The following is a 15,313-nucleotide window of genomic DNA, read 5'->3' on the forward strand; positions in this document are numbered from 1 at the left end:
AGACACTCTCCGTGGCCGCACATTCACCAGCCGTGCTGCTATTGCCTCAGCGATTTTCCAGTGGTCAAAACATACTCCTAAAGAAGCGTTCGCCGCTGCCATGGAATCATGGCGTCAGCGTTGTGAAAAATGTGTACGTCTGCAGGGCGATTACGTCGAGAAGTAACGCCAGTTTCATCGATTTCGGGTGAGTAGTTAATTAGAAAAAAATCGGAGGCCTTACAACTTGAATGCACCTCGTATATTATTTATATCTTTTTCTTTGAGCTCATTGTGACTTAACGCCAACTTTAGTGAGTTTTCGCTGTTGTCAACTCGCTCTGATTTTGTCTTGCTTCTCCCTTTTGCTTCCGTTCCATCCTTGTCGTGACTTTTTTCCCACATATTTGGGTGTACTTTTGCGAATCTTTTCAGGTATCATTATACATTATTTACATAATTTTTCGCATTTTTCCACCACCATGGTTCCTTGCTCTGTACATCTGTTTCAATACAGAAAAGTTTTCTTACCCCTAGCAAGAACCCAGTCCCCATACTGTTCCTGTGTTGTTTCTTGGCTGATGGAAACCTCCAAATGTCCTTACCATCAACTTACCCATCTCCGGCTGCCACCCCTCCTTCCACAATGACCTCCACCTTTTTCTGCCCATCATTAGCCCACTCCAACATAATCCTGCAAAACTTCCTTGCAGAACCTTCTCTCCATCTGTAAAGCTCTCTTGGTATGCAATCCAATAATCCTGGAACCCATAACACACATTGAAACTTTTGCCCTCCAGGACCTAGAGCAACATACAAAATGGGACCTCAAAAAGTTCTCCACCCTGCTCACTTCCTACTCCTGCCTTGGAATACCACTGGCCACCACCTCTACACCACCTCTTCCATGTCCCCCCATAGCTGACAAACCCTGTCTACTACATTCACCCCAACCTCCAAAGCTCCCTCCCACCATCACGCTGAATCCAGAACCTAAACAGACCTGACACACTATAAAGAACCTTTCCTCAGTTCTTTCCAAAGGCCTCACCTTTTGGCCCACTCTCAAATTCAGTAATGCAGAACTTGTTAAAGACCTTCTCTTCCCCCAGCCCACCAGGGAGCCCACAGTCCTTTTGTGAGTACGTGTGTGGCGTGGACGGGGCCATGAGCTATTGCAGTCTCTTTTCTTTTCCTTTCCTTCCCAGGCTGCATTACCATCCCTGTTCCTCTCCCTCCCTATCCTTGCTCCTTTGCCCCTGCCCGCTCATTTCCCTCTTAGTGGACTTCTTTATGTCAACCTGGCTATCCTCCTGGCTTTGTTTTGGTTTGTGCTATTGTTTAGTTTGCTGTTTCCATCTCCTCTTCGGTGTTTTTGGTCCCCTCAGGGTTTGACCTCCATTTCCAAAATTTTCCGTTCAGTGTGTGCCATTTGGGGATGAGCTTTCATGGTGCAGGTTCCTCTCCCTCTCCCCTCCCCTTTCCCTTTGCACCCTGGTCCCCCTCCTGCTAGATCACCAGCACGGTAGACAGTCCATGAGGTGGGACTGTTAAGTACCCACTTGGCTGAGCCCCCTGAAACCACAGGTCTCGCACTACTAGTACCTGAGATGTTAATGCCTCGTGTATGCCCAGGAGTCGAAGCTCATCGTTTTGGGGCACCAGAACTCCCGGCAATGGCCGCCGTGCCAGACGGCTCTTGCTGTTGCTGGGTGGTGCCACAGGGTGAACCCCTGATCGGAGAGGGTGGTACTAGGGCGGACGCCTTGAACATGAAGCGACAAAAGCTTCACCATCCTGGACATTCTGTATCAGACTCTAAAAGTGGTAGCAGATGTGACACTCCTTCTGATCGTTCGGCCTTCCCCTCTCTGGCCACCCCCTGGGAGGAGGGTCAAGCTTGCCGGCTTGGGTTGAAACCTTTCCCTCAGTACTTGGTTTGTACCAGGACGGATGGCGGTAGTTTTGCCACGACTAAGCCTTTGTTTTTTGTGGAGACGATTGAAGATAAGTATGGCGAAGTTGAATCGATGAGTAGATGAATAAAATGCAGTCCGGTGCTTTACTCATCAAGACATCTTCTGCTGCCCAATCTGACACCCTGCGTGCTTGTGACCATCTCAGTGACGCCCCAGTCTCCATCACGCCCCACCAATCTTTGAACTCAGTACAGGGCATTATTTTCCACCGAGATCTTCTTCTGCAAACTGACGAGGAGCTCCGTGCTAACCTTGAGCTGCGAGGGGGTTCGTTTTATCTGCCGTGTGCAACGAGGCCCTCTAAATAATCGCATCGCTACGGGCACCTTAACCTGGCCTTCGAGGGGGGTGTCCTCCCAGAGAAGGTCAAGGTAATGGTGTATCGGTGTGATGTAAACCCTTATATTCCACCACCGATGAGGTGCTTTAAATGCTTATGATTTGGACACATCTTCCCACTGCACCACTGATCACCTCTGTGGTGACTGTGGGTGCCCCATCCATAGGGGAATGCCTGTGCTTCCCCTCCGATTTGTGTTAAGTGTAATAAATAGCATTCTCCACACTCGCCTACATGCCTGGTGTTTGTGAAAGAAAGAAAGAAGGATTCAAGAGTACAAAACCGTAGATCGGCTCCCCTACACTGAAGCTTGTCAAAAATATGACCTGCTCCATTCCGTGTCTATGACTTCTAGTTTTGCTTCAATTACATCCATTCCCCCTCCTACCCCCCCCCCCTCCTCTTCCCAGCCCCTACCCCCCTTCACCCCATGCCTTCAGCCTCCTACTCCTACCCCTCCTCTCCCACTCCCCCTCAGTACCCATACCCACCCCTTCAGGTGCTGCTCTGTAATCTCTGCCTGCTGCATGTAGCTTCACTGTATGATTAAATGATGATGGCATCCTCTTGGGTAAAATATTACAGAGGTAAAATAGTCCCCCATTCAGATCTCCGGGCGGGACTACTCAGGAGGACGTTGTTATCAGGAGAAAGAAAACTGATGTTCTACGGATCGGAGTGTGGAATGTTAGATCCCTTAATCGGGCAGGTAGGTTGGAAATTTAAAAAGGGAAATGGATAGGTTAAAGTTAGATATAGTGGGAATTCGTGAAGTTTGGTGGCAGGAGGAACAAGACTTTTGGTCAGGCGAATACAGGGTTATAAATACAAAATCAAATAGGGATAATGCAGGAGTAAGTTCAATAATGAATAAAAAAATAGTAGTGCGGGTAAGCTACTAAAAACAGCATAGTGAACCCATTATTGTGGCCAAGATAGACACGAAGCCCATGCCTACTACAGTAGCACAAGTTTATATGCCAACTAGCTCTGCAGATGATGAAGAAATAGATGAAATGTATGATGAGATGAAAGAAATTATTCAGGTAGTGAAGGGAGACGAAAATTTAATTGTCATGGGTGACTGGAATTCGTCAGTAGGAAAAGGAAGAGAAGGAAACGTAGTAGTTGAATATGGATTAGGCTAAGAAATGAAAGAGGAAGCTGCCTGGTAGAATTTTGCACAGAGCTTAATTTAATCATAGCTAAAACTGGGTTCAAGAATGATGAAGGAAGGTTGTATACATGGAAGAACTGTGGAGATAATAGAAGTTTTCAGATAGATTATATAATGGTAAGACAGAGATTTAGGAACCAGGTTTTAAATTTTAAGACATTTCCAGGGGCAGATGCGGACTCTGACCACAATCTATTGGTTATGAACTGTAGATTAAAACTGAAGAAACTGCAAAAAGGTGGGAATTTAAGGAGATGGGACCTGGATAGACTGAAATAACCAGAGGTTGTACAGAGTTTCAGATAGAGCGTAAGGGAACAAATGGCAGGAATGGAGGAAAGAAATACAGTAGAAGAAGAATGGGTAGCTTTGAGGGATGAAGTAGTGAAGGCAGCAGAGGATCAAGTAGGTAAAAAGATGAGGGCTAGTAGAAATCCTTGGGTAACAGAAGAAATATTGAATTTAATTGATGAAAGGAGAAAATATAAAAATGCAGTAAATGAAGCAGGCAAAAAGGAATACAAACGTCTCAAAAATGAGATCGACAGGAAGTGCAAAATGGCTAAGCAGGGATGGCTATAGGACAAATGTAAGGATGTAGAGGCTTATCACACTAGGGGTAAGATACATACAGCCTACAGGAAAATTAAAGAAACCTTTGGAGAAAAGAGAACCACTTGCATGAATATCAAGAGCTCAGATGGAAACCCAGTTCTAAGCAAAGAAGGGAAAGCAGAAAGGTGAAAGGAGTATATAGAGGGTCAATACAGGGGCGATGTTCTTGAGGACAACATTAGGGAAATGGAAGAGGATGTAGATGCAGATGAAATGGGAGATGTGATACTGCGTGAAGAGTTTGACAGAGCACTGAAAGACCTAAGTCGAAACAAGGCCCCGGGAGTAGACAACATTCCATTAGAACTACTGACAGCCTTGGGAGAGCCAGTCCTCATAAAACTCTACCATCTGGTGAGCAAGATGTATGAGACAGGCGAAATTCTCTCAGACTTCAAGAAGAATATAATAATCCCAATCCCAAAGAAAGCAGGTGTTGACAAATGTGAAAATTGCCGAACTATGTTTAATAAGTCACTGCTGCAAAATACTAACGCGTATTCTGTACAGACGAATGGAAAAACTGCTAGAAGCCGACCTCGGGGAAGATCAATTTGGATTCCGTAGAAATGTTGGAACACGTGGGGCAATACTGACCCTACGACTTATCTTAGAAGCTAGATTAAGGAAAGGCAAACCTATGTTTCTAGCATGTGTAGACTTAGAGAAAGCTTTTGACAATGTTGACTGGAATACTCTCTTACAAATTTTGAAGGTGGCAGGGGTAAAATATAGGGAGCAAAAGGCTATTTATAATTTCTACAGAAAGCAGATGGCAGTTAAGAGTTGAGGGGCATGGAAGGGAAGCAGTGGTTGGGAAGGGAGTGAGACAGTGTTGTAGCCTCTCCCTGGTGCTATTCTATCTGTATATTGAGCAAGCAGTAAAGGAAACAAAAGAAAAGTTTGGAGTAGGCCTTAAAATCCATGAAGAAGAAATAAAAACTTTAAGGTTCGTCGATGACATTGTAATTCTGTCAGAGACAGCAAAGGACTTGGAAGAGCAGTTGAAAGGAATGGACAGTGTCTTGAAAGGAGGATATAAGATGAACATCAACAAAAGCAAAACGAGGATAATGGAATGCAGTCGAATTAAATTGGGTGATGCTGAGGGAATTAGACTAGGAAATGAGACGCTTAAAGTAGTAAAGGTGGTTTGCTATTTGGGGAGCAAAATAACTGATGATGGTTGAAGTAGAGAGGATATAAAATGTAGATTGGCAATGGCAAGGAAAGCGTTTCTGAAGAAGAGCAATTTGTTAACATCGAGTATAGATGTGTCAGGAAGTCGTTTCTGAAAGTATTTGTATGGAGTGTAGCCATGTATGGAAACGAAACATGGACGATAAATAGTTTAGACAAGAAGAGAATAGAAGCCTTCATAATGTGGTGCTACAGAAGAATGCTGAAGATGAGATGGGTGGATCATATAACTAATCAGGAGGTATTGAATAGAATTGGGGAGAAGAGGAGTTTGTGGCACAAATTGACTAGAAGAAGGAATCGGTTGGTAGGACATGTTCTGAGGCTTCAAGGGATCGCCAATTTAGTACTGGAGGGCAGCGAGGAGGGTAAAAATCGTAGAGGGAGACAAAGAGATGAATACACTAAGCAGATTCAGAAGGATGTAGGCTGCAGTAGGTACTGGGAGATGAAGAAGCTTTCGCAGGATAGAGTAGCGTGGAGAGCTGCATCAAACCAGTCTCAGGACTGAAGACCACAACAGTAACAATCTCTGCCTCCCACCTGACAGGCCGCCCACATCCCATGCCCTCACCACCCTTCAACAACTCCCTTCCTGTTATTAGGGGACTTTAATGCCCACAACTGTCTTTGGGGTAATCATGTGACTACTTCCCTGGGCAGGACAATGGAAGCTGTTCTGGCAGGGCTTGACCTCTGTTTACTAAACACAGACGCTCCCACACACTTTCGTGTGGCACATGGCACTTTCTCAACCATTGACCTCTCCATCTGCAATCCCAGCCTTCTTCCCTCCATTCAGTGGGGTGTCCACGGTGACTTATGTGTCAGCGACCATTACCCGATTGTTTTGACCTTCGTTCAGTGCCTCTCGCTCAATCACCCTCCCAGGTGGGCCGTATCTAAGGCTGATTGAGGTGCCTTCTCCTCTGCTCCCATCCCCCCCGTATTGCCACACGACAGTGTTGATGAATCTACTCAGGCTTTAACTGCCGCCATCCTTTCAGCAGCTGTTTCAGCAATCCCTTCTTCTTCAGGTTCCCCCCGGTGAAGATGGTCCCTTGGTGGACTACAGAAATTGCTGCAGCCATAAAAGACCGCCACTGTGCTCTTCAACACTTCAAGTGGCACCCTTCTACTGCTACCTAACCAAATTTAAGAAACGGATGTGCTGGGAACGTTGTGTAGCTGCCATTGGACCCCACACCCCCTCTTCACAAGCATGGGTGAAACTCAGGCGAATTTTTGACCACATCCTCCCACCGGGGTTGCTGGAATATCTGTGCATGGTGTTGTCCTTACCAATCCAGACTTTGTAGCAGAAAATTTCGCTCTACACTTTACTCAAGGTTCGGCATTGGCTCAGTATCCGTCTACATTCCTTCTCCTGAAAGAGTGTTCAGAACAACTGCATTTGTCTTTTGTTTCTCGCTGCTCGGAGCCATATAATGCCCCATTCAGTGAATGGGAATTTGCCAGCGCCCTCGCCCTTTGTCTTGACACAGCTCCTGGACCGGATTGGATACATAACCAAATGCTCCAACACTTATCAGTGGCTGGCCACCATCATATACTGACCCTTTTCGACTGTGTGTGGAGTGAGGGAGTCTCTCCTACCCAGTGGCAGGAAAGCATTGTTGTTCTGGTGTTGAAGACAGGGAAGCTGCCTCTTCAGTTGGATAGCTACCATCCAATTAGCCTTACTACAACCCTCTGCAAGCTCCTTGAACTCATGGAGTTGGTGGCTGATTTGGATCCTTGAATCCCACGACCTTTTGTCTCGACTCAAAGTGGTTTTCGCTGTGGCCGCTCTACGGTGGATAGCTTGGTCCACCTGGAGTCTGCTGTCCGGTTGGCATTTGCCCATCGGCAACACGTCCTTGCAGGCTTCTTTGACCTGTGTAAAGCCTATGACACCACCTGGCGACACCACATCCTCACCACCCTTCATGTATGAGACCTTCGTGGTGCTCTGCCCGTTTTTATCTGTAACTCCCTTTCTTGTTGCTCTTTTTGAGTCGAAGTTGGCTCCTCCTACAGCTCTCCCCATCGGCAAGAAAATGGGGTTCCACAGGGTTCTGTGCTGAGCGTTCCTCTCTTTCTCATAGCCTTTAATGGTCTGGTGACAGCTGTTGGGCCAACAGTGTCCCCCTCTTTGTATGCTGACAATTTTTGTATCTACCTTGCCTCCTCCGTAATGGGCGCTGCAGAACGCTGTCTACAGGAGCAATCTGTCGGGCGCGCTCAGGGCTCTCCCCCATGGCTTTCAGTTTTTGGCGGCCAAGACACATCACGCATTTCTGCCATTGCCGTACAGTCCACCCTCATCCGGAACTGTTCCTTGATGGCCAGCCCCTCGAGGTGGTGGACAACCACTTCTTGGGTCTTGTCTTCGATGCCCAGTTGACATGGCTCCCTCATCTTTGCCAGCTGAAGAGGACGTATTGGTCCCATCTCAATGTTCTTAGGTGTCTGTGCAATACGTGCTAGGGTGCAGACCGCTCCGTTCTCCTGCAGTTGTATCAAGCGTTGATCCAGTCTCGTTTAGACTGTGGAAGTCCTGTCTATGGTTCTGCGTCATCTTCGACACTGCAGATATTAGACCCCATCCACCACTGTGGGGTGTGACTTGCGACTGGTGCCTTCCAGACTAGCCCCGTACTTAGCCTTCTCACAGAGGCAGGGATTCCCCCACTGCAAGTTTCACGCGAGCAACAGTTCATATCTAATGCGCTCCGCATTTACTGCACCCCAAAGCACCTAAATATGGTATCCTTTATCCAGACATGAAGATCACCCTGCCACACCGGCGACCACGATGTGGGCTCACCATGGCTGCCCGCATTCAGCCGCTCTTTTCTGAGCTCCAGCAACTGCCTTTACCGCCACTCTTCTCCGCTCATGCACATACCCCTCCATGGTGTTCTTCTCGGTCACAGCTCTGTCTTGATCTCTCAATCGATTCAAAGGATTCTGTCCCTCCAATGGCTCTTTGCCACCAGTTCTCCTGTCTCCTCAGAATTTTTCAGGGTTCAGAAGTGTTCTATGATCTTTACTGATGGCTCCATGGTTGCTGGTCGCACTGGTTTTGCTTACACCTAACTGCGACACACAGAACTTTGTTCCTTGCCAGATGGCTGTGGTGTTTTTACTGCAGAATTGGTAGCCATCTTGCACGCAGTGGACCATATCCGCCCCTGCTCAGGGCTATCCTTCATGATGTGGGATTTTATCGGTTTTAGTTAATCTAAGGTCGCAGGGACTGATCACTGCCTAGTTTGGTCCCTTCTCCATCCAACCTTCCCCCGGTCCCATCAGTGGAAACACTTTTTCGCCACCAACTCTACCAATCAGACTCAATCAAAGGCCAATGTTGAACCCTGCCTAATTCAGTTCACTCCTCCATCCAACCGTGATCCACCCCCACTGCCCCCAAATCACCACCTGTTAACTTTCCAGAATTTCTTAACCTTGAACCTTGCCTCACTATCATTCCCCAGATCCCTCAACCTGCAACTAACCTTACATCCGCAGAAAGATCTGCAGTCCATCATCTAAAAACTGATCCTGACCTTATAATTGTACCTGCAGACAAAGGTTCCACAACTGTTGATTTGAACCACAAGGATTATCTGGCAGGAGGACAGCTGTCAGATACCTCCACCTAAAAACCTTGCCACAGTGACATCATTCCAGTAATCCAGAGGGATCTCTAGTCACTACTCAAATTCTTAGGCCCATCCCTGAACCTCTCCCCAGATTCCAGATCTCTACACACCCCTACCATTCCCTGCACTCCTACATTCTACAAGCTTCCTAAAGTCCATAAACCTTACCACTCAGAAAGCCCCATTGTGGCCTGTTACTGTGCCCCCATTGAGAATCTCTGCTCTCGTACACAAACACCTTCAACCTATTACCCAGAACCTACCCTCCTATATAAAAGATACCAGCCATTTCCTACACTGACTCTCCACAGTTCCTATCCCTTTGCCACACAGTGCCCTGCACATCATTATTGCTGCACCTCCCTTCACACTAACATCTGTAATGCTCATGGCCTACCACTATTGAACACTACATTTCCCAATGCTTGATGGATTCCAAACCAACAAGTTCCTTACCAGTTGCCATGACCGACTGTATCCTCACCCACAACTACTGTACTTCTCCTCTGAAATGATTACCTATGCTAATGCTATGGGCATCCACATGGCATCATCTTATGCTAACCTATTCATGGGCCATCTAGAGGAATCCTTTCTATATACACTCAATCCTAAACCCTTCACGTGATTCAGATTCATTGATGACGTCTTTGCAATTTGGATCGAGGGTGAGGACATCCTATCCACATTCCTCCAGAACCTCAATTTGTCCCCATTTGCTTCACATGGTCCTACTCAACCCAACAAGCCACCTTCCTAGATGTTGACCTCCACCTCAAAGATAGCTTCATCAGTACCTCTGTCCATATCAAACCTACTAACTACCAGCAATACCTCCACTTCTGGAGTTGTCATTCGTTCCATACCATAAAATCACTCCCCTACAGCCTAGTCCCCATGGTCATCACATCTGCAATGTCGAGCAGTCCCTCTCGAAATATACAAGGGCCTCACTGAAGCATCCACTGACCCCTTCCCCACCTTTTACAAAAACAGATCTCTCGTGCCTTACCTTCCCAGTCTCCCATCACCTCCCAAAGCCCCACCGTCTGGCCACAGAGCAGCATTCCCCTTGTAACTGTGTACCACTCAGGTTTGAAGCAACTGAATTACGTTCTCTGCTAGGGTTTTGACTTTCTCTCGTCATGCCCTGAAATGAGAAATGTCCTGCCCACTATCCAACCCACCTCTCCCGCAGTGGTGTTCCGCCATCCACCAAACCTACACATTCTACTTGTCCAACCCCACAAAACCCCTGCACCCAACCCCAACCTCATGGTTCATTCTCCTGTAATAGACTTAGATGCAAGACCTGCCCCATACATCCTCCCACCACCACCACCACCACCACCACCACCACCACCACCTGCTCCAGTCTGGACACAAATTTTCCTATCCCATTAAAGGCAGGACTACCTGTGAAACCAGTCATGTGGTCTACAAGCTAAGGTACAACCACTGTGTTGCATTGTACGTGGGCATGACAACTAACAGGCTGTCTGTCCCCATGAATGGTGTTGCTGATCACACTGCCAAACATAACATCTTTCATTTCAGTGACTGTTTCAAAGCCTGTGCCATATGGATCCTTCCCACCAACATCAGCTTTTCTGAATTGCGCAGGTGGGAACTTTCCCTGCAATATATCCTGCATTCCCCTAACCCTCCTGGCCACAACCTTTGTTAGTTATTGACATCACTCATCCAACCTCTCTGTTCCCGTTCCAACACTATACAGGCCTCATTCCACCATCGCAACCAGTTTTTTTACTTCTCTTGTTTTCCGCTACCACTACCCTCCCCCCTCCTCGGTCCTCCATCTAACCTTATGACTACACATAGCTGCCCTATCCTCTCTTCACCTCATCCCTGCACACTCCCGAGCAGCACTGCACTGTCCGCAGCCTCTATCCTATCATCCTTTTCCCTCCCTGCCACAGCCTTCTCCTTACCCCACCCAGTCACCCCTCCCATCGCAGTGTGGCTACAGTTGCCTAAGACTGCAGGCGAGTGTGTGTTGTTTATTTTTGATGAAGGCATTATGGGCCAAAAGCTTTATGTGTGACATTCTTTTTGTTGTGCTTATCTGCGACTCAGCGTCTGCTATATTGTGAGTAGCAACTTTCCTTTTCAGAACGTTTGGAGAACAGATGTTTCATTTTTTTATAATGAAGTCATTGTTATATCTGGGAATATTAACTTCTAGTCTAGCTGATAATGGAATAAACAAGCCCTTTCGTTTTTAATTTTTATTTATTTTAAGGCTTCTCTGATGTGGAGAGGTAGGAAGTTTCTCAAGGGTAGCTGGTTTGTTGTCTTTTATTACTATTATTGCCAGTTTGCCAGATGTATCTAAAAATATAATTTACTGTGTTTGTTAAACTGCCATATATGTAATAATAATTTTATGTAACAGTTATATAACTCTATAAAACTAATTTGTATGTGCACGCTCTCAAATGTTTTTATTCTTTTTAGTCTCTGTTCTATTTTAATACACCAGTAGGTAATATTTAATGGTTTTGATACTCATTCCTGCGATTTTTAGTGTACAAATTCCAAAACAAACCATCACACCATCCAAGTAATACAACAATGAAACTAGTGCTGTGGTAGTTGTATAGTTCGGTGTGTCATTTAAAGTGATTCACAAATACTTGCAGATTTTATTTGGGGTGACTACTTAAGCAGAATATTGTTGGATGATCTTTCACAAAATCCAAAGGTAATTCTGGTTATATGTAAAGGCTGTTTGTGGCACAGACGAGACGGGAAATGAAATTTTGGGTAGCAAAGCAAAAGCAGAAATGCTTAACTCTGTTCTCAAAAGGAGCACCCAGGAGATTTATCCCAATGTAATTCTCTTTCTACTGAAAAGGTGAGTGAAATAGATGTGTTGGTGATTTTGAGAAACAACTGAAATTGTTAAAATTGAGCAAAGCTCCAGGGCCAAATGGAATAGCTGTACTGAATTTGCAGCAGAGTTAGTTCCTCTTTTAACTACAATAGATCTCTCAGAAAACCATGTCTAGTAGATGGAAGAAAGCACGTATCACACCTACCAACTAGAAGGGTAGTAAAAATCATCCACAAAACTTCCATCCAATATGCTTGACCTTGATTTGTTGTATAGTCTTGGGACCTATTTTGCTTGAAAGCTTTGGATCAAAGTAGTAAGACAGATGCATGCTTGCCTCGATTTTGAAAAGCATTTGACTCTGTACCATTTCTACACTTATTATCAAAAGTAAGATTGTATGGGGGTATCAAATGAAATTTGTGACTGAATTATAGATTTTTTTGGTAAGGAGTATCCAGCAAGTCTTGGATGGTGATCACTGACAGATGTAAAAGTTCTTCGGGTGTGTCCCAGGGAAGTGTGTTGGGGATCCTTGCTGATCATGTTGTATACTAGTGACCTTTCAGACAGCATCAACAGGAGCCTCAGACTTGACACAGGTGATGCAACCATGTGTAATGAAATAACTTCTGAAAGAAGCTGTGCAAATATGCAATCAGATCTTGAAAATATTTCAAAGTGATGCAAAGATTGGCAACTTGCTTTAGATTTTTGGATATGTGAAATTGTGGATTTCACAGAGTGAAATCCTGTGACTGTAACATCAGTGAGTCACTGTTGAAATCAGTCACCTCAAACAGATACATGGGAGTTACAATTTGTAGGGATATGAAGTGGAATGATCAGTCAGTCGTTGGTAAAGCAGGTGGCAAATTGCGGATCTTGCATACAAAACACTCGTGCGACCCATTATAGAATATTGCCCAAGTGCGTGGGACCCTTAACAAATAGTACTTATGAGGGAAATTAACGGATACAAAGAAGAGCAGCACAAATCATAACCAGGTTGTTTGACTTATGGTGGTGTCTGAAAATGCTGAAAGGAATGGACTGGCACAACTGAAGATACACAAACTATTCTATGAAAACCTGCTTAGAAAGTTTCTAGAACAAACATTAAATGGTGAATCTAGGAATATACTGCAATCCTGTGTATAAAGGGCTATTTAAGCCGTCATTTTTCCCGCGTGAATGCAATGGTAGGAAGCCCTAACGACTGATGCAATGGGATGTATCCTCCGACAAGCACCTCACAATGATTTGGGGAGTATAATTGTAGATGTTTATGGACTGGTTGGTTCATGTGATCTATATGTCAGAGATCAACAAACTACTTTTGTCTTTGACACAGTTTTCGGTTTCATCAGTAATTCTGTTCTTTTCTATTGCTTTAATTATCCATTCTTCCCAAATTCACATTTTTCAGTTATATTCTCTTAGTACATATTTTGTGTAATTGACCTTCATAATTAAATGATGAAACCTCCAGGTTGGAATCTCAACTATAGACGAAAAAGGAAAGATTGCTACTCACTGAAAAGATGACACATTGAGTTGGAGACAGGGACAATTAAGACTGCTACACAATTAGCTTTTGACCAAAACCTTTGTCAGAAAACACGCGCCTGGATGCATGCGCACACGCACACTCTGTACTGAATGTCAATGAAGCATTCGTCTTTTGCAGCTGAGCATTCATTGTACCTTTACCGGACATTCAATGGAGTAAGTTTTTGGGACTCCATTACTAAAGAATCCATGGAAATTCACATGACAAAAAAATCTGATGAACTGTGATAGTGGCTACCAACTGGGGACCCCATCATTTCCACGATTTGCTGTAATCAGAGACAATATAGCATACTGATGGCCATCGTGAGCAGCAACAAAGTTCAGCAGTTCCACTAGGTCTTCTGTTACCACAATCTTAAAGCCCATGTAGAACACATGAATTACACTAATGAATTCGTAATGGGACAATTCTCCATCAGCCTTGAACGACTCACCTACAGATGACCGGCAGGTGTCAAACTGAAATATCCTGGAGTGTTGTTAATGGTCACAGTCTGCAAACCCAAAATTTCTTTGAATATACCTGTCAATTTGGAGGGGCCAGTGAAGATGGATCTAGGTTTCATGGTTAATATTTTCAGAATATGTATTTTTATTAATTTTTTTTAAATAATTTCAGGCCCAGAGAAACAGAGTAACAGTTGAAACCTTCGCTAGAACACAATTAGAAACTCTGCAGCCGTTCAAACATTTTCTCAACATTCAACTTCATAAATTTAAAGAAGTTGAGAGAATCCAGAGAGAACATATAAAACAGCTAGAAGCTAAATTGAAACATAAAGAGGTATTGTCAGCTTTAAATTTGCTCTTTATTTATATTTTAAAATTTGAATGGACAGTATTTTTGTAATGCGTTCGTAATATTAAAGTATTTATTTGTTCTGTATTAATGCCGTATAACAGTATAGTGTATAGAAGAAAACAACTCAGTAACTTTTTTTTATGCTCGATTGCCATCCAATGGAGGACAGCTTTGAAGTTAATGGGTGTTTTTAGCGTCGCTCCTGCACAGTAATGAATTATTCTTTTTATTACAGGAGTTGCTCTCCAGATTACAAAACCTAATTAATGTGGCCACTGAGGATGAGAAGTTGTTTCATCATGTATAAGCAGAAAATGAAAATTATCCTCTGAAATGGGAATGACATTGATGTGTTTAAGTTTATAGATTATGGTAAGAATGAGAACAAAATTCCTAAACATTTAAAAATTTGATATTTTTTCCTGTTGCCGTAAAAATGAATACACACATACTTGCATTGCATTCAGAGTACTAACATTTAGCATTTGCTACTAGATTGATGCTGCAAAACAGTGTTGTGTAGAGAAGAAAGCAAGATTGTTAAAATTTTTTTCCTTCTTTGTTTAGTGTAGTTACCATGTTTTCCAACCCTAAAGTGTGATTGACACATTAAATCTGAAGCTTGCATTCCATTAAGCTTGTTTGGTACAGTAGCAAGGTAAGTGCTGGAGTTGAATAAGAGGGATTTCTGTAGTTTGGTAATACGTTAATCTGGATGAAATTGAAATAATATTCACACATCCAGTGGAAAACGAAATATCTTTATTTAGTTAAGATGCAGCCAAACTGTTTAACGAAGTATATCACAGCAAAAAATTGATTGCTGATCTAGTTTTCAATTTTCTTATACGCTTATATACAGTTTTGTTTTGCAGTACTGGATGAAAGAATTGCTTACATTGCTTGTATTTGAGTCCGCCATTTCTTCAGAATTACGCAGTATTCACATTTGGCATGTTTGATGTTAAAATTCATCAGTTTTAATATACTGCCCTTTTCTGTGAGAAAAGGAGACAATGTGCCAGAATTTATGTAAAAGTTTACTAAGCTAATTAACACGGTTCTCTCTTTGGGAATAAAAATCAAAATGCATATGTCTTGATGATGCAATGCACATTACA

At 43.9% G+C, this 15,313-nt stretch overlaps 1 protein-coding gene across 1 annotated transcript in view; it reads left to right on the forward strand.

Moving 5' to 3' along the window:
• Window positions 1–15,313, forward strand: part of LOC124551219 — a 77,486-nt gene that overhangs the window by 60,407 nt on the left and 1,766 nt on the right. The window contains exons 6-7 of the mRNA XM_047126208.1: window positions 14,010–14,174; window positions 14,428–14,564. Coding sequence (XP_046982164.1) covers window positions 14,010–14,174; window positions 14,428–14,499 — 237 coding nt within the window. The 3' untranslated portion in view covers window positions 14,500–14,564. The remainder of the gene's footprint in view (window positions 1–14,009; window positions 14,175–14,427; window positions 14,565–15,313) is intronic.

The sequence above is a fragment of the Schistocerca americana genome, chromosome 9, assembly GCF_021461395.2.
Source record: "Schistocerca americana isolate TAMUIC-IGC-003095 chromosome 9, iqSchAmer2.1, whole genome shotgun sequence".
Lineage (NCBI taxonomy): Eukaryota > Metazoa > Arthropoda > Insecta > Orthoptera > Acrididae > Schistocerca > Schistocerca americana.